Raw genomic sequence first — 21,267 nt, forward strand, 5'->3', positions numbered from 1 at the left:
AAGGTATATGAAAAATGCATGTATGAGGATATAGCTAGCTTTTTTGAAACGATTTTATCTAGACATCAATACGGTTTTCGTAAAGGTTATAGTGTTCAACAATGTTTGATTGCAATGACCGAAAAATGGAGAAAAGCCTTAGATCACAACGGATGCTTTGGCACATTACTTACTGATCTCTCTAAAGCCTTTGATTGCATATCCCATGCGTTGCTAATCGCCAAACTAGATGCCTATGGTTTTAGTCAAAACAGTTTAATGTTTATGTCTTCCTAACTAATAAATAGAAGACAAAGAGTAATAGTAAATAATGAATTCAGTTGTTACACTGCTATACGGAGTTCCGCAAGGTTCGGTTCTCGGACCTCTGTTATTTAACTTTTTTATATGTGATTTTTTTTTTCTTCCTAACGTTGAAGTTGCTGGATAGACAATGCAATGCTGAAAGTTGCAGATGACAATACTCCATACTGCAAGAAAATATTTTACTTCTGTAACTACCAACCTCCAAAAAGCCGTAAATCAAATGTTAATATGGTTCGAAAATAATGGAATAAATGCAAATCCTGAAAAATACCACCTTATTATTAGGAGACATAGTGACCTTGTAGTTACTATTTCTAATGTAACAATTAAAACATCTGAAAATGTTAAATTACGGAATAAAATTCAACAACAAACTTACCTTCGAAGAGCATGTGAACACTTTATGCAAATATGCCAGCAGAAAATTAAACGCACTTTCAAGATTTTATATTTATATTTTTTCAAACAACGTAAACTTATACTTTCTGCGTTTATAACTTCAAACTTTTCATACTGCCCACTTATATGGATTTTTCGCAGTAAGAAACTAAATAATCACATAAATCGAATCCATGAGAGACTCTAAAAATCTACAAAGACCATGAATCTCCATTTGAAACTCTCTTACTAAACAACGCTACTTTAACTATACACCAAAAAAACCTGCATTGTTTAATCACTGAGATTTTCAAAGTAAAACTACAAATTGCACCTATATTTATGAATGAAGTTTTTAAGTTTCTCGAACCAAATTTGAGATACAAAAAGCCAAACTCCACCAATATTCGTGCAACAAAATATGGATTGGAATCTCTATCTTACCTAGGACCAAAAAGTTGGAAACTAATTCGAAATGATTATAAATCATCTTCTTCTTTGAAGGAATTTAAACTAAAAATAAAAAACTGGGTTCCCAAGCAATGCCCATGCAAATTATGCATGGTTTTTATTAAAGATCTTACATTAATAAGCTAAAGTAAAATGAAATCTTTATATTTTTGTTGGTTTTTGCCACTCTAGTTGGTCTAGTTTTTATTTTTATTTTTTATTTTTTTATTGATGGTAATGTATTTAATGGTTATCTTACAATTTATATTTATAACTATATTTTTGAAGAATAAGTGTCAGTTAAATTAGCCAATTATAGAGCTATCAATGTAACAACCATATGTGTCAACTATAAAGTACAAATAAATGAAACACTTAAACGCCTAATTTTAAACAAAAAAAGTCCCGAAACATTTCATTGCGGTTAAACCTCCATCTGTTTTATACTTCCATGTTCCAACTATATTATACCTCTTTGCTATAAAGTAGGCCACTAATATATACATATTTAGTTTATCTATTTCACATCTCTATTTGTATTTTTAGATTTTGCAAAATGAAATAAATCATTTCCTACCTCTCGAGAATGTTTCTACATGCAACAATGAAGGTAATTTTAAGCACGCGTTTCCACGTCCAGCTTTTATAGCACGTTCACAAAAGTACTTTTATCACTTGAGCGCATTTGTTTAATTTTTTTTTTATTATTATTATTATTTACATAATTTTCTAACTACCGTGAAGTGGAGTCTTTTAACACGTAATGTTACTCACCACGTAACGTTCCTACTTCAATTTGTTCCATGTGTTTGTTTTAAAAAATAACGGCGGATACATGTACGAATTGACAGATTTTATCATTCACTAAACATTCCTTGTGGTCGTGATTTGGTTCACAAAGAAACTTGTAAAGAAAAGTAGTTTTTGAAGGTAGCAGTTAAAAAATCTCCCGGAAAAAAAACTCCCCATAAATCAACTGACAGATAGAACATGCCAAGAGTGTACATTTATTGACTGACAAATAAGTAGAACATACTAGGAGTGTACATACATCAGCTGACAAATAGGTAGAATGTTCATACATTGACTGCTTATAATGTAAGGAATGATCGTACATTGACTGACAAATAGGTAGAACATTCGAAGAGTGTGCATGCATCAACCGAAAAATAGGTGGAACATGCAAGGAGTGTCGCTATATTGACTTAGGGTTTTGGTTTGGGCAGGCAATATATCAATTTCAAGAAAATATTTTAAAAATTCTTTTTCCTAAGGTATTTTTTCCATGATCATTTTTTCCTGGGGGATTTTTTCCTAGAACCTTTTTTGAAACATCAACAAAATGTGAGTATTTATTTAACAGTGGTGTACCCTACGGTTATTTCCCAGTCGCCACGCGGGCGACTGAAACAGTTTTTACTTCTCATTTTAGTTGTCCGCTATAATTATCAGTAGTCCGGTATTTTTTTTTTGTTTGTTTTTTTCTCGGGTGAAACTAATGATATTTTTAAAATTTTAGTTTATGCAAAGCCATGTACTTTTTTTTTAAGGAGCAAATTATTATAAGTTTGTTACGGGAAAAGCTACAAAACAAAAAACAAAACAAAAAAAAACTTTTTTTTGCAAAAGTAACAAGACTCTAGTCACTGCATTATATAAGTAATAAAACTATAATAGTGTCATTACTTTTATAAAGTACTTATAACTTTTATAGTTCATTCTTTGTTCACAGGGCCGTAGGAACAAAAATTACATTGGGGGGATGGGGGGGAAGGAGGGGGAGGGGCAGTACTACCCCAAAATAGTTTTAAGGACTTTTTTTATTTATTAATTATTTTTTCAGTCAATTTTTTCAAAATTATTTATTTGAAAAATTATTGGGGGAGGGGGGGCAAATGCCCCAGCTGCCCTCCCGGTTGCAACGAGCCTGGTTCAAACAACATTAGTAATTCCAAACTTAAATAGAAGTAGATAAGCATCTAGATAATGTAAAGTTGATATTCAAATATTATTAAAAACATAAAAACATACTTTATAAAAAGCTTGGCATTATGAAAACGTTTCTAATAGTCCGTAAAAACGAACGTTAATTTTGAAATCAACCAATAAAAAATTTTTATTAGTTGATTTTAAAATTAACGCGCGTTTTTACTGACGTTTTTCATAATGCTAAACTTTTTATACAGTACGTTTTTATAAAGTTGTTTAAGTTTCTAAATAATTTAATTATTATTTGATTATCCACTCTATTTTTCTAGATGCTTTTCTACTTCAGTTAAAATGTAGTTTTATTAATAAACACACTTTTTAAGTAACAAACTGTCGTTCTGCCGGGCTATTGACAGACATTTTTTTTTAATTTCAGTCGCCCTTTGAAAAAACGAGTCGTCCCGTGCCACCGGACGACCATGAGGGTACACCAATGACTAATATTTTCCATTACGTAAATATTTTGATATTACGCAGTATTATTGACGACATTTGACTTTCAGCAAAAATTAACCCTTCTTTGCAACGATATGACATAAAAAAGATATTTCAGAATTTATTTAGTGGGTGGACTTTAAACATAACTTTTTTTTTAATTTTTGCAGTATTGTTACAATGGTTTGAGTGTATGAGAAAAAACCTGACTTGAGAAACTATGAAAACTTCTCAGACGATGCTCTACACGAGACTATAAAAAAAGTTGGAAAAAAAAAAGAAATGTCCTTAAGGCAAGCAGCTCCATTTTTTAAAATAATTGTTGGCATCTTGTGACTATGCTAAAAAAGCATAGTGACAAGATGCCAACATGTTGGCATCTTGTGACTATGCTAAGCGAACCATTCTTTCTGCCACAGAAGAAAATATGGCATCAAAAGCTACAGTTAAGTGCGGAAATTGGGGAGTTCCCTTATTCATACTAAAAACAGGAATGTTCATCAAACATTATTTGGATCAACGAAGAGTGCAATTTTGAAAGTTTGAGGAAAATCTTTCTGGAAAAGGAGTTTGTTTACTCAATGTTTAAGCGGAATTCTTCTATTGCATCACAACTTCTCTAAGCAAACATTGAACAAGCCCGAGCCGGACTGACTGTTAAAAGCATTTACGAGTATTTTGATAATTTGAAAGTTACAATTGAGGGTAGCATCCATTACATACATTTATAATGAGACGAATATGACTGACAACCTAGATAAAACCAAATCTTTATTTTCGGAAAGAAATTAAACAACCCGATAGAATTTAAACCACTCAAAATCTGTAATTTCTCTTATGTCATGTGGATCAGCTGATGGGACTAACAATAATTGAGTAATCAGTCATAAACGTTTGTTTTGATAACAATATCAAATATGTTTGTCTTTCTTCTGACTTAATCCACATTAGGTAACCTCTCATTGCAGCATTCTTTTGTCCTTTAAAAAATGGCTGGCGTAAGAGCTTATTATCTCAAAAGAGTACAAATCCAAATTGTTGACCAATACCAAAATAAAGTTTCCAAGCACTTCTTACGCAAACTTTAACTTGTATGGATAAAAAGTGGGAATAATGACGAAAAAACTGTATTAATCAGCAGATTCGCAGCATCAAGAATTTTTACTTTAGATAGTCGGTACTATTCTACAAATCATTAATAATAGTTTAACTGAAAAAGCAAAACGCGTCATCTAACTAATAAACAGAACCAAATGGTCTAAGATCCGTGTGGTCCCTAAAAGAAGTATAAGTTATTTTATGATCAACGTTTAATAGAAATGCAAAATCACATTAATGTTTTGTAGGGCAATCTTTACTATCAGGAATGGCTTTGCATCGACGAGGCATAAAGTCAACTAAATTAATGAAAACATCAATGGGATTTGAGGGCAATATTTCTTTGATTTTTCTGAATTAATTAGCATAACTTGTAAGCCTGATGTCTAATATTTGACTGTCAAAAAGTTGCCATAAATAATCAACGGCATCTTATTTTAACTAAGCCACTTGATCAGGATATCAACTTCAAAACACGAATTTTATACTTTTTGAAGAATTCATGAACCAATGTGTCCGTGTGCTCAGAATCGTTTTCCTATTGTTATATCCATCCATGAGGTATTTTATCTATTGCATGAGGTAACACAATGCTCTTACATATGTTTCAGTATATTACTTGATCAATAGTTCTAGTATAATTGAGAGGATCAATACGTCCCGACTAAAACACCCAAAAACCATTACATTACTTTCTCCATGTTTAACAGTAAGTAGTTGGAATTTGGGATCGTATTTATATCTACTGAATGTCAAACAAACTCGATTCCATCTGATCCGAACAGCGTAAACTTGTTTTCATCCCTAAAAAGAAATTTTGACCAATGTTAACCACCCCAATTTAGATGCTATAACGCTAATTTTTGTCGGCCATTTCAGTTTGTTAGGTTAATCGATGGATTTTAGGCTGGGCGTCTTCCAAACACATTTACATGTCGCAAACAAAGCTTTGGACTAGAAATACTACAACTCATTCTATACAAATGTTTCATTTATTCATTTAAATCAATAGCTGTCAAATAGAGCTTTTTTGTTGTTAGTATCGCGAGCGTTTTATCCTGATAATATGTTGTTTTATATGGTCTTCTTTCGAATCTATGTGGATCCCGTAAGTTCATATCTCTTCATAATTTGTCTATCAGACCGGCTCCATAAAATTGTGCTCTCTTACGAAACGAATTTCCATTTGAACTGATTCTCCATCTAATTCCAACTCGCTCACTGAAGATATTGTACTTTTCTTATACCACGTGATCTCAATCACTTAAAAATGAAGCTTTTTGATTATTACTACAAAGTGTTTGTTTGCAACATCAATAAACTAGAAATTTTTGAGAGAAAATGAAAAAATTTACCTGTCCGAAAATTTTTGGACGCTACTGTATGTATATATATATATATATATATATATATATATATATATATATATATATATATATATATATATATGTATATGTATAGGCAGTGCCGGTTTTAGCACTACCAGCGCCCTTGGCGAAATTTCTACGGCGCCCCTAGCTCAATTTAACCCCATTAAAAGAAAAGGTAAAGGGTAAAATAACCAATTAGTTTCGCCCCTTTATATTCAGCACCCTGGGCCATCGCCCAACCAGGCCCTACCCTAACGCCGCCACTATGTATAGGTTTAGGAAAATCCTTAGTTTAAAAACAAACATTACTGTACTAAGCGGTAGTTGTAGAAATTTTGTTTGAATATAGCAAAAGCACATGTTGAGTCTTTTTTATCACAATTAAGTTAAAATGATAAACACTAAACAATTTTAATTCACATTTATTCTTCCAAACAATTAAAAATCACATCGATTATTCCTTCTTACATTCTACAAATGTTTGCTGTTAAATTCGACTACTGATGCTTCTAATTTCATTCCATATTCTGGGTGATGAGAGGGCCTTTTAAATCTAGTCCAATGAACACTGAAGCTGTGATGAATAGACTCAGTTGCTTGTTTGCTGTAACGCCTCAAAGATTCTGAGCAACAAAGTTTTGAATGTGATAAATTGAAGATAGGAGCTTTTAAAGCTGTTGATTTTATCAATATAGCTTTCATCCAGTGCATTGCCAAAGCAAGCTGTCACAACAGAATCAAACTTCCTGAATGTGTCAATAATGGGAAATGTTTCAAAAGCGCAATTTTTCTCAGCAAGCTGTTGCAATACATCAATGTTTTTCAAAAGTTGGTGACACTGATTCCCAGCAAATTGACCTCCATGAAAAGGCTAACATTTAATGTGAAGAGCTGATGGCCACTCATCAGCCTTTGACCAGCGGTCCTTCAGTGCTTTGTAGAGGTGATTAACAACACCCCTAAAGTTCCATCGGAGAAATAACGTCTAAAACAAGCATTCCATCTTCCACAGAGATAAGGGGATCATGAATGACATTTTTGAACTGCTTTGCTTTTTTTTTATCCTTACCGGCATTTTCAAAGGCTTTGAAACACTTCCGTAGTGTTCCAAAAGTGCGAAGATTGCCTTTGAAGGACAGATTCTTGGAGTCTATATCACACTATGTGCATGGATGGGTACTAGTATGTGACTGCAATCTACACAGGATGTTTGCCAATTTCATGTCACATGAAACAAAGTATTTCACATTGTTTGGTGCAATTAGGTTCAGGATTGTTCTCAGATTTTCATAATTTTCTGGAACATCTTCAGGAATGGCTACAAGAAACTGACGTATAACACTACTGTCCTTTCCAAGTTGAGAAGTCAATAACTTTCTTTTAGGTGGACAGAGTGGTTGAGATGATAGATCCTCCTGGATTCCAACGGTGATTTTAAGGAAACCGCCACCTCCATCTATACCAAGATTTACTATATAATTAGTAAAAACATATCTTTTCTTCAAAATTTCATCTGTAAATGCAGAGAGTTCAAAATTTTATCTGTAAATGCACTGATTTTATTCTGATCATGATGACGATGATGATGATGATGATGATGATGATGATGATGATGATGATGATGATGATGATGATGATGATGATGATGATGATGATGATGACGATGATGATGACGATGATGATGATGATGATGATGATGATGATGATGATGATGATGATGATGATGATGATGATGATGATGATGATGATGATGATGATGATGATGATGATGATGATGATGATGATGATGATGATGATGGAATGCTTGAGGTTTCCAAGGGGTGTCTCTCATTTAGCTTGAGGTGGCCAATTTTGCAAATGAGACAACCACATTTTGCAAATGAGACAATCACTGTTTGCAATCACTGTTTTGCACTGTTTTGCAAATAAGACAATTTCGCAAATGAGACAATCACAGTTTTGCAAATGAGACAATCACTGGCCTCTTGTTAAGGGATGGGTTTCAATTTGGTCAAAATTAAAAAGACTTGGAAGTGTCACATTTTCGCCATTGTGCCTTTTTTGAAGGTTAACTCCGCAGCGATCACAAACTCCCAAGGGAACCATTTGTTCGGCAAAATCAATTTCATCAGAAAATATTTCTTTGACTCGCTCAATCAAGAAGGAGGTTAAAACTCTTTCAGACTTTCTTATACAAAGAAAACAAACAGTTTTTCTGCAATCATCATGGGATTTAGCTGAGTTAGGCATTTTTAATGAAATAACATGATTTGACACAATTCATATACCAAAGCAACTAAGGGTCAATGCCTTTTCCAGAAAAAAGAGAAAAAAACATTTAGCATTTTTAGCTTAATTCAAAAAGCATTATTTCTGTCCTGTTATAGTTACTTAGACTTTGAACTTACAAATGAGGTGTTTAAAAATATACATGGAAAATTTAGGATCTTTGAATATTTAACATACTTATACTAGATTATTTAGGAATGAGTGAAAATCTTAATAAAAAGAAAGATTTTTATAAACTTTTAAACACAATAACATAAAAGTTAAATTTCAAACACTCAAATATGCTACATATAGAAACATTTGGATGGTATTTCCAGTTTAGAATGAGTCAAAATCATTTTTTTCAATAACTATGTCAACCGGCATTTTTCATAAAATGTTAAAAATTCAAAATCAATTTTCTTTCTCGGACGAAATAGTTTGATTTCAATTTTTGCATTTTTTGAAATGGGAGCATGTGTACTTTAATCCACCCAAAAGGTTACTTCGGAAACTCAAGTTCAAGTTTTGAGCCATTTCGGACTAGTGCGATCTGTTAATTGTAAAAATCTAAGTAACTATAATTGTTTTAAAATTTTTGATACTCCGCATAACAAAAACAAATTAAAAATTAAAGAAGCACTCCATATTAAATGGGAAAACCCATCTTTAAATAAACCAACTGTTCATTATAATATAAATTTGTCAATCTAGTTTTTTTTTTTTTTTATTTATAATTTTTTTTTGCTATTTACGTTATCATAATGTGTATTATAATTTTTATTGGTTTGTAACAATTCTATTTGTCTGTTAATATTTCTCTGTCAAATTTTGATTTTATATTCCAGAGTTTTAAAGTAATTTTATCTTTTGAAAATGTAGTATGTTAACTACGAAACATGTCAAGATTAATATATATATATATATATATATATATATATATATATATATATATATATATATATATATATATATATATATATATATATATATATGTATATATATATATATATATATATATATATATATATATATATATATATAAATTTCGTTAGTTTTTTTGTGTTTGTATTATGTTTCACACAAAAAATATTGTTTACAATAGAGTAAAATTTATTATAATACTATTTTTGTAAAGAAACAATGCAAATAATAAAATGCAAATAGTATAAATATTTAATGCACTACTTTGTTGATATACGATTTTATTATTATGTCAATTTTCACAACCCTGACATAGTTCCACGTTATAAAAGTTGCTTGTATTATTCATAAATAGTAAAATATTATTTTTAGTAGAAAAATATTTATTTATTTGAAATGTGCTGAATTGAAATTACAAACTTTCAATATCCTTAACAATTTTTATATCATATTTAAGATTAGAAAATAAAAATAACAGATACTTATATAAAAGTATGAAAAACAGTATTGAAAGCATATTAACACTAGAATGAACGTTTTAGTTGTTTTATACTAACAGACAGGGCCGTGCACAGGATTTGGGGACCCCGAGCATCCTTCAGTTTAGGGGCCCACCCCCTTTACTCCAAAAAAAAAAAAGGCCTGCTTAAATTTTTTTATTATATTACTGGAATATAAGTATAATTAAATAGTCCAGCTGTTGTTTCTTACAATATTATTTTTCTTGTCTTTTGTTTAGCAAACTTTTCAATCACATCATGGAAATCAATATTTTTTGCTAATAGACACTCGATACTCAAAATGGCGAGGTCACTTGTTCGTTCTTGTCCCATAGTTAAGCGCAAAAAATTCTTGATGAGCTTCAATTTACTGAATGAACGCTCACTTGAAGCCACTGTCACTGGAATTGAAGCAAAAATACGCAATGCAATTACTATATTTCTAAAGAGTTCTCCGAGCTTCATTTCAGAAATTTTGTTTAATAAGTCAAATGGGGCAAGAGGTTCCTTTCCAAAATTTGCAGTATGAATTTGTTTTATGTGAAGCAATTCTTCAGTCAGTTCATTTTCTGTCACATCACAAGAATATTTTTGCGAAAAATGTGAGCAAGCACTCTTGATTTCTGCTTCAGACAGTTTTTGATACTTCCACAAAAAAGAGAATATAGAAAGGATTTCTTGAATTGCTGTGAAACGTGCAGTAAGTCCACCAATTACAGAATTTAAAATGTGATAAAAAACCGTTCTCCGAAATGTTGCCTCCTCTCCTGATTCTGCTTCTGTAATTTCCGTAATTTGTTCATCACCTTTAATTTGCTCCCCAAAAAAACTTCTGCGTTTCACTTTTCTGTGGATTGGAAATTCAGAACTGATTTTTGCAACATCTGCAACTAACTTGGCTTCTTCTAAAATTGTAGGCCATTCCTCCCGAACAGATTTGAGTTGACTAATCAATGCTTCAATATTTTCCACCTCAATATCAATAGTTGCTTTTCTTGCTTGAATGACCTGGTTGCAGCGGTCAATCAATGTGAAAATTTTCAGCCAAATTCCAGACATGAGAACACATTTGAAGGAGCTCATATATTTTAGGGCACCTCTAATCTCAGTTTTTGCTTTAGGCGTGAGATTCAAGCTCTTAACTTCTTTCAAAGATTCAATGATTTGGCTCAAGTGATTATAGAAAGGGCGAATGCTGTCAAGTCTCTCAGTCCATCGTGTTCCTGATTGTCCATGCAAAGACACACCGTGAAGTCTCTTTTGCAATATTTCCCAGCGTTGCGGACTAGCAGAAAAGATCGTATATACGGTTTGAACAGTTCCAAAGAAAGTCTCAGCATCTGTACAGGTTGAGGCAGCATTCTGTCCACACAAATTCAATGAATGACAACCACAGGGTGAGAATACAGACAATGGGTTCTTCTTTTGTAGGATTGCTTGAACACCCTTATATTTTCCTGACATGTTGACTCCATTGTCATAGCCTTGGCCACGGCAGTCTTCAAAACAAATTTTTAATGTTTCCAAAGTTTCCAGAATTAATTCCGCAATATCAGATCCAGTCTTCTTGGCACAATCTGCAATGATCAAAAACTGCTCTTCAATTTAAAATTTTCCAGGTTCTTTTTCATGTACATAACGAATGACAAACGAACTTTGTTCAGTATGGCTCACATCAGGAGTGGCATCAACCATAATTGAAAAATGCTTTGCAGACTTGCACTCTTCTATAATTTGCCTGCGAACCTCAGCTGCACAAAGGCCTATGAATTCATTTTGAGAACGATTTGACAAGTAATGCGCCTGAAGACGTTGACCCTTGTCCTGTGATTGTTTAACTTTTATCACATGTTCCTTAAGAATTGGGTCATAATTTTTATATCACGACTAATATTATTGCTTTATCACCCAAAATAATTTTTTAACCACTTATTTGGCTAAATAAGTGGTTAAAAAATTATTTTGGGTGCTCTAACAATAAGATAAACTAAATACTAAAATAAGACCAGATAAATTTTTTTCCCAAAAAATTATTTTGGGAAAAAAATTTATCTGGTCTTATTTTAGTATTTAGTTTATCTTATTATACTATTTTTTATATATTACTTATCCGCTGATTTTCATATTTTTACCATTATCAAGGAACTTTTATGCTATATTATAATACATTCATTACTCAGCTTTGTTTTAATTTTCACATGCACAATTTTCGTCTTTTATTATTATTCAGAGAATTTCTTAAATACTTCACTACATTTTTAAATCTTTACATTTTTGTAAGGCGATATATATATATATTTTCTACTTTTTCAAATATTACTTGATTTTTAGATATGATTTTAAGTTACGATTTTAAGTTAATATGAACTAAGATAAACAAAAAATATATCACCAAACAAAAAATAAATAAAACAAAATATACTTAAAAAATAAAAAGTATGCATACAACAATGAACGGCCTCAGAATGGAAAAAAAAAACATTAATGTTAATGTGTAAACATAATTTGTGTAGTGATTAAGTAATAAACATCTCCTCAGAGTCGCGTCTATTATTACTGGCGTTTCGATGAGGATCTGCACTAATAGCTAGTTTATCCCGTCATCGCCACTTATGCTTTACCCCGCGACTTACGCCTATTCCATACTGCAGTAAAAAAGGATTCACTACAAGTAGCCAAAACCCTACTATACCCAAGTTTGTAAAGTACTAATATTTTTTTGATGATATGATAAAAAGTGTCGATCTACTGCACAATATAAATAAAAATAATAAAATAAATCACTTACCATACCACCGGTAGAAAAAATGAAATGGTTATTTTTAAATCTGTTCCATATCTTAGGCCCTTTTTATTTTTTTCTGGTTCTTTAAACTATTACTATTATTATTTATAGAATTTTTTCTTTTATTTATAATAAATATCGGTGCTGAAAATAAAGTACTAGGTCGTATAAAAAGATATAAAGAACTTAAATTTTTTCTCATAAATTATAATAAAAATGTCTTAATTTTATTATTGTCAAGTTTGTAAAAGTTATAATTTATCAATTGTATTTAACTTGCCATTTATCAATTTCGCAAGGCCGACGACGCCAGGAAGGAGGGAGGGAGACAAGGAGTCTTTAGGCGATTTTAATTGCCATGTTATGTTATTCTTTGTCATGTAACAATAGCTTTGTAAGATTTTCGACTCTACTAGTCTTATTATTAAATATTTAATACTAGCAGTTTATTTTGCTTTACTTTTCAGTTGACATATACGCGCCTTTCCAAATGCAACACCGCATTGTGAGTAAAATATTAGAAGTATTAAATACGAATGCACCATCAGGTAAAGTATATACAATTAAAAATATTGAAGTGAAATCAACCATTGTTATTGTTACCAATATTCCTAGTGAAGTTCATGCTGGTTATATGGATGAGTTTATGGCTCCTTTTGGTAGACTCCTTACAAAAGTACGTATTTATATTTTTATAAAGTTATAAGCCACGGAGCAAGAAGATGTTTTACGGGGGAAAAAAATATTTTAAAGAATATTTGCTGTAGCTTTTTTTGGTTTTTGAGAGCAAACTTCAAACTTGATTATGTTCACGCTTTTGTCAAACGAGGATGCTTTGAAAAAAAATGCAGTTATTAAAAATACCTTAAAACTTATCCCACCAGTCCCGAATGTCAAGGCCATAAGTTACTAAGTTTTATATTTTATTAACATAAACTTAGTTTATATTTATTGACAGATTTTATATAATAATATTTGTTGTTGAAAAGTTATGACAACACAAACCTCATCGAAAAATACCCTAATAAAGTATCCTTCCCAAATAAAAAATAATAATAACAAAATAAAAAAATAAGGTGGTTTTAAATTTTACCCAAACATAATAAAAAAAAAATAATGTTATTAAGTAAAATTTAAAATCACTTTATGAATATAATTTTTTTAGAATAGTGAAAACATAACTTAGTAACGCATAGCTCTCATATTTTGAGTTAGTGACGTTTTGAAGTAATTATTTCACGTGATTAAATCACTCAATTTAACAAGCATCCTCATCTAATATAAGTATAAGACGTGCTCAAGTTTGACGTTTACTTCATGTTTCAGGCTTGTAGGAAAATTTTCTTTTCTTTTTTTTTTTTTTTCTTTTTTTGGGAGGGAGGGGGGGAGGGGGAAGGGCAGTACTACTGGGTAAGTCAAATACTTTGAAGGCGAATCAAAATAAAACCTTATGATTTTGCTTGCAATGTATAATAAAGGGGATTTTGTTTATAATCTATTTGATTTAAAAAGTTTTTCCACAGTTTTTTATGTTTGGGTGAATGTGCTAACATATTTTAGTTGACATTAAATATCTTGAAGAAACGTCCAAAAATGTTTAATCGTGTTTCTTTCCAATCAACTTTTTTGCAACTCCAATCATAATGAATGCGTCAGTCTTATCTTTATGAACGCATCTTAAAGGGAAAAACGACCTTTTGCTTACAGCATTAGTTGTTGGCATAAGCAGGAGAAGCTTCGCCAATATAAGCACTTGAGGCATAAAGCGCCTTTCACTCACACTTTAGATACTGTTTATAGATATATTAATACACAACTGTCACCTGGGAATTGTAATAAAATGGACACTTAGCTGTTATATGCCTTATAGAGCCCTAAGTTTATATCTTCAAAACTAGACCTGATTGTGAAATTTGAATCCTAGATTTGGATTTAGAAGGCAAATTTCATTGAGAATCACCTAAAAAACCCTAGGAATATTTTTGACGCAGACCAGTGTAATTAAGCAATCAAAGGCCCTGAAAGAAGCAAAAAAGGCCCTGAAAGAAGAGAATTCAGTAACAGCTTATGAGAGATTTTTATATTTAACTTGCTAAAGTCTTTAGGTGCAACAACTATTCCAACACTTTTAAATGGAAATGATTAACTATAACATGACGACGTTATAAATCACATGACGACGTTATAAATCACACGACGACGTTATAAAAAGTCAACTAATAACAGCTTAACAAATTCACGCGAAACTTACCATTCAAATATATATAAAAAAATCAATAAATACAAAATGAAGTACTTGTTGTACATGGATCAATTATTCAAATCAGGGTTGTAAGCTACGTATTATGTAACTCCTGCAGGGTTGTAAGCTACGTATTATGTAACTCCTGCAGGGTTGTAAGCTACGTATTATGTAACTCCTGCAGGGTTGTAAGCTACGTATTATGTAACTCCTGCAGGGTTACAAGCTACTTATTATGCAACTTTATAAATCCTCTTCACTTAAGTTATATGAAATTTAAAACATGTAAAATTAACAATAATAGCTCAGATATAAACATAAACTATAAACAAACATTGTGTCAGTTTAAATAAATTAATTGCCGATTGAGTTGCATATAACACCCAAATGAGTAATTAAAAGATAGTTATTCTGCAATGAACTAGTATTAAATGTTCTTTAAAAAATCAACATATTCTCCGTTTCTTTATGTGTAAGAACGTATATTTCAATTAAGTATGCTATTGAGTTAATTAAAACAAGCTTGCTTGATATTGAAGCAAGCAAAAGTCAATCTAACAATTTTAAACAATCGATTTAATCACAAAGTCATTACACTTTTAAATTTTTTTATTGCGAAGTCTTCAACTTTTTTGGTGATTTTTTTTTTTTGCCTTCTTTCAAATTTTTTCATCAAAAATTCATAGCCAAATTTCCTAATGTTAGTCTTATGTACGTTTGATGATTTTAATTTATATTTTTTAATTTTACAAAAATTGCGGACATTGCCCTTAAGCCTAATCGATAGGTTGAAAATGGGAAAATTTGAAAACAGCCATGAAGTTTAAATTATGAGATTTATGTTAATTTATGGATTATATTATTTATATTATTAGATAGGTTTATATCATTTAACAATGTTTTACGGAGCGGTTTCTATCATTTAACAATGTTTTACGCCCTTTTAGAGCTTCCACCTTAGAAAAAAATATTTTTAAATATTATTTTCTAAGGTGGAAGCACTAAAAAGGCGTAATGGTCTTATCACAGAGCAGAATAGAACCAACTCATTAAATGCAGTCCCCCATACATAGCATTAGTTAGCATATTAGTATAGTTAGCAGAAAAATAAATAAGAGTCTATTGACTTTTATATCAATTTTATGAAACGTTTACGACGTAAATGAGACTAAACCTACATTTATATTTAAGACTTTTGGAGCGCCTCATCAAATTTTTTTAATTACAATAAAAACAAATAAAAATAAATTGCGCTAAAATAAAACCTGAATTTTTTTTATAATCGAATAAACACATATTAGATTGCAAATAATAATAAAACAATGATTTTCTTTTAGTTTCAACATGTTAAGGTAGAAAAGAAAAACTTGAGGTACGGCTGGATTGTCTACGAAGACCTAAGAAGTGCAGAAAAATGTATAAATTTTATAAACGAAAAAAGTCGTCATGGTTGTTTTATGAAAGCTATGCTTCTACCAGAAGATTTTACTTCAGAAGCATGCTTATTTAATTTAAAGACAATACAAGTAGAAGGTTTTCCTAAAGATTTCACGAAAAAAAAAATACGAAGGTTTCTTAGAGGTATTTCTCCTGATCGAAGGAACGTGCCATTGAAGTTTGTGATGGTAAATAATTCTTTATACTGATTACAAGGTTTGTTAACCATACTTATACTTTGGTTTATTAACCACACTTATACTCCACTCTTAAATAAACTCAGACTACAGAATAACTGTTTAATTTAAAAATGAACATTTTTAGATTCATTACATGTCATAGCAGATATTGTTGAGTTTTTTTGTGTGTTTAAAATAGATAACATACTAAAATGAATCTTACTTCAAACTTAGTTGTGTTTATATCTAACAAAAATGCTTCGCATAAAAAAGCAGTGATTGGAGCCCGAGAAAAACAAAAAAATTCAAACTTGTGTTTCTAACACCTCTTATCCAACTCTAAACTTGTTTTTCCAACTCTAAACTTGTTTATCCAACTCTAAATTTGTGTTACTGAGTTTAATAGTGTTACTAATCTAAACTTCAATATTCATCGACAGATTTCATCAGTTTTTTAATATTCCAAAGTTAAGACTGTAAAATTTCTAAATCTTTTAAAATAAGAGGATTAAAAATGCGAACGGGATTGTGGCAGCTATTTTTAGTTTGTGAGATTAGTAACTTTTAGGAATGACGCAAATCTAACATCTAGGGATTTTTAATCTACCTATTGAGAATTATTCAAAAATTGAAAAACCTCAAAACCCTTGCCCGTTAAACACTAAAAAAAGCAATTACAATCCGTTCACTAATAAATAAATCAAATAACTGATCGTTTACTAAACTTTATTTGTTAAATAATATTTAATACGATAAAAATACTTTTGAATTGGACACAAAGAAACAAATCTAAAAACAAACAAACAAATGAATTAAAGCAAATGGATTTTCTTCTCGTGTTTGAGCTCTTTTTATTGAAGCACTTTACCACACTTACCACAACAACAAGTTGCTAAGAAAGCTTATAGTTGATAGCAATATTTTTTATTTATTTTCTAAAAACTAATTAAAAACTAATTACAATAAAAAAATAAACAAGTGTGAGTTAAAAAAAGTATTTAACATGTAAGATTATATACAAAGGCCTAGTGATGTAAAATTATATATATATCGGTAATATAGTGTAAAGATATTATAAGCATAAGTAGCCATCCATATATTACGTACGCAAAAATCTCCAGATTTGGACCCCTTTCTCCTCCCCCTATTGCATCTCGTACACTTTTTATTTCTTCCCCCCCCCCTCCCCTGCCTATGCGTACCTACGCTTGGTGGTCTTACCTCCCCCTACCCCACGGTGGTCTTACCTCCATCACCCAATCACCCACCCACCCCCTCCTCCTTCATATAAGTTTTGTACATTCGGTGGTCTAACCCCCTCCCTCAATATCATTCACGCAGGCGAACGTGAACACTTTTTTTTTTGCGCTGTTCAATATTTATAACCTTAGCAGGCCATGAATGTAAGCGGCGTTCACCTTTTATTAATGGGCAAGTGAATTTGAACTGCCACCTCAATCCATCAACACCTTTACGTTTTGCGTACATACATTTAGTGGCCCCTCCCCCTCCCCCATATGCACTCATACGCAAGTTACTCAACTTGGGACACCCCCTTTCCCTCGGTGCGTACGTATATATGGATGGCCCCTAATACTAAGAATGACAATGACGTTTTATATGCATTAAGTTATTCTATAAATGAAATATTTAACAACAATTTAAAATTAAATAACGTTTTAAAAACTTCTTCCGTTTTTTTAAAGACGTTAACTAAATATTATATTAATTACTACGATAAACCAAAAACAAAACAATATATATACTATATCGATGGCATTATGCACAGAAGTGTTAAGTGCCGCAGATGTGATTTAAAAGTAGTAAACTAGTAAGAATTTAGTAGACTCGTAACATTTTAAACGATTAGTAGACTCGTAACAATTTATCGTACACTTACCATATTTGGGCACAGTAATGTTTGAAAAAATACGACAATTTTTGTGTACTTAGCTCAATTTGACCAAATGTTGTACTTAACACTTCTGTGCATAATGCCATCAATATATTAAGGAGTAATATAATTAGCTGAAAACACCAATGTTTAAATTTTTTTTTTAGATTAAAAAAATTGAAGTAGAACCAACTTATCATAGAGCGCCAAATATGGTATTTATCAACTTTGATACCCCGAGAAAAGCCATTGAGATCTTTTCTTTACTCGATAATTGTGTTTTTCCGTACAACCAATCAGAGTTAATTAAGTTTAAAGCGTATTTTGCTCTTCCCTATCAATTTGATTTTGGAAATAACAAACAAAACGTTGGAGAGAAACTTGAAGAGAACTTAGAAGAGAGATCGAAAAAATCCAACCATACTAAAAATAACCAATTTTTACAACCTTTTCAACCACCAATTTTAGAGTTACAGAAGATAAATTACATTGATCAATCGTTTCTTTATCATCAGTCATTTCATACATTACCGTTTATGATACGCCCTGAATTACGCCCTGGTTTAACATACCCACTTTTACGAGCATTTGCTCCACAAAATACTTTTTCAAATCTGAATCAAAACCGTTTGCATGAAAATCAATTGCAAAAAATTCAATATCAAAACTTTCAACAATGTCCTTTTATTTACCCTTTGTCTGCAAGTCCAATGTATCCAATTAGCTTCAAAGAAAATGTGTTAAACGTGGTCCCCGATTATCTTGTTCAAAAGAAGTTTATGGACTTACAAACATTTCATCCTTTGCAACACACAAGTGTTTTTCCAACACCTGAAACAGCGTATATTCAGAACAAGTTGTTTTATATACCACAGGAGAAACATAATTTGCAAAACAAGTTTTCGTGTCCTTCAACTGAATTAGATCAAGAGAAACAAAATGATGAGCAAATCTCACAAAAATTTGTTCAACAAAATATGGAACAGCAGAAAGAAAATGAGTTCTTAATATACCAAAATGTAGAAAACTCAACCTCGTCTGATTTACAGAGTTGTGATAAAAATTTGGGTTCTGACAACAAAACTGATGTTACAGACAACAAAACAAGAACTAACTTGTTTTATCAAGAATGTCATATTAGTTCAGACGAAAACATAGCTTTCAGTAATCAACAAAAAATTTATTGGGAAAATGGCAAAAAAAGTTCTAAAAGATGGAGCAAAAGAAAGAAGGTTGATAAAAAACAAAAGGACTTAAATGGCTCCCATTTAAGTCCTCAATCAACTATTGATGTGAAAATGCAACCTGTAAAAATACAACAAAATTCAATGTTTAAGAAGATAGATAAGCTTGGAACAGAAATAAAAATGAATGAAAAACTCAAAAAGTTTAATGATATTAAAAATTATAGGAATCAAAGTTATCCGAATTCCGCTGTTAACATTGAAAACAGTATTTTTGAAAGTGATAAAATTGCAGAAAATGCTGCTGTTGCTGTAAGAGATCCTTTAATAGAAAATGATAACATAAAAAAACATAATAAATTGTGTGAAGGTAACGTTGTTGATAATGCAATACAAACTTCAATCAATCTCAAAACAAATAACTTGAAACAAAGTCATTTTAACAGTGGAAATGCTGACAAAGAAATATACAAATACGAAAACAAAAAATGTGACCAAACAATAGTTTCCGATACAAATTCAAAACGTCACCAGCAATGTCAACCTAAAGAAAATATGCTTTCATCACTGTTACATATGTCAATACTTGATTCTAATTTTGAAGAAGAGATAAGTATACACAAAAGTCATCCACTAGATATCAAACTAGATGACAACATAAAGAATAGTCGGTTATTATCCTTCATGAAAGGAATTTGTTATCAAAGATTCTGTCCAAATAAAATGATTAACAGATTATTTTAATGCTTCTATTGGAAAAGTGATCATTATCCGAGAAGATTGAATTGATATATTATTAATGACAATTTCAAAAACAGTATGATTAAAAAATTGGGATTTTTCATGTGAGTTTGTCGCTGAAACTAAAATATATATTTGTTGGCTAATTGTTACTATTGAAAATGTTTATAAACAATAAAACTGTTTCTCAAAATTATTTTCTACATTAAACAATAGTATTAAATAATTTATCTAGCTCGTCGTATATTTTAACTTGACCTTTTTTTTTTTTTTTGGATTATTTAGATTTATTTCGTCATTTAAAATAAACTTTATAATGTTTTTACAATATAAAATTATTACGCATAAAAATTTCGACCGGAGCTGGCAGCAGACATGGTCTTATCATCCAGCCCGGTTAATACAACTGAAAAATACAGCTGATAAAAATGAAAATGGAATAAAGAAATTGAAGCGAGAACTGTCTTAACAATCAATTTACTGTCTACAAAAAAAAAGAAAAAAAAAATCATTTCTTCTTATTATATTTTTAAGTTCTCTCTTTTATTCTATTTTTATTTTTATTATACACGCAAGCACACGCACACACACACACACACACACACACAGTATTATAAAATAAATAATACCATACATGTTTTAAGTACCATACAAGATGAATTAAGATGTTCCGTCAATTTATAAGGCATAAAATAACTATAATATAAGTATTATGCCCAAAAACCTCATTGAGTATTCTCGTTAAAGTTTTGGTTTTATCAATAAGTAAATCAGGTAGTTTTAAGGGTATAGTTTCAGATTTTGATAATTTTGTAAAAAGAGTATATTTACTTTTTTCGACATTTAGGGAGTGTTTGTTGGCCTTAAACCATTCGTTCAGGTTCTCAAGTTCTTGATTAACCGTGTTAAACAATAGGCTAATGTTTTATTACATTTTTAATTGTTTTTTTTTAAAATAATTTAATTTAGCAACTCGATGTAACTAAGAATGATTTTTTATATTTTTTTGTAGATTTGAACGATCGCATTGGAATAAAAGAAGTTTTCAGAGTTATGCGGTCCATATCTGGTACGCAATCTATATCTA

At 30.8% G+C, this 21,267-nt stretch overlaps 1 protein-coding gene across 2 annotated transcripts in view; it reads left to right on the top strand.

The window, feature by feature from the left end:
• Positions 1-20,373, top strand: part of LOC124814246 (uncharacterized) — a 37,672-nt gene extending 17,299 nt beyond the window's left edge. The window contains exons 2-5 of one of the 2 annotated variants that reach the window (XM_065799055.1): positions 1,681-1,744; positions 12,971-13,179; positions 16,083-16,370; positions 18,423-20,373. In XM_065799055.1, the coding sequence (XP_065655127.1) occupies positions 1,681-1,744; positions 12,971-13,179; positions 16,083-16,370; positions 18,423-20,183 (2,322 nt within the window). In that variant the 3' untranslated portion in view covers positions 20,184-20,373. The remainder of the gene's footprint in view (positions 1-1,680; positions 1,745-12,970; positions 13,180-16,082; positions 16,371-18,422) is intronic. The other variant, XM_065799056.1, reaches the window with a different exon arrangement.
• Positions 20,374-21,267: the final 894 nt, after the last annotated feature.

Source organism: Hydra vulgaris, chromosome 06, assembly GCF_038396675.1.
Source record: "Hydra vulgaris chromosome 06, alternate assembly HydraT2T_AEP".
NCBI classification, from domain to species: domain Eukaryota; kingdom Metazoa; phylum Cnidaria; class Hydrozoa; order Anthoathecata; family Hydridae; genus Hydra; species Hydra vulgaris.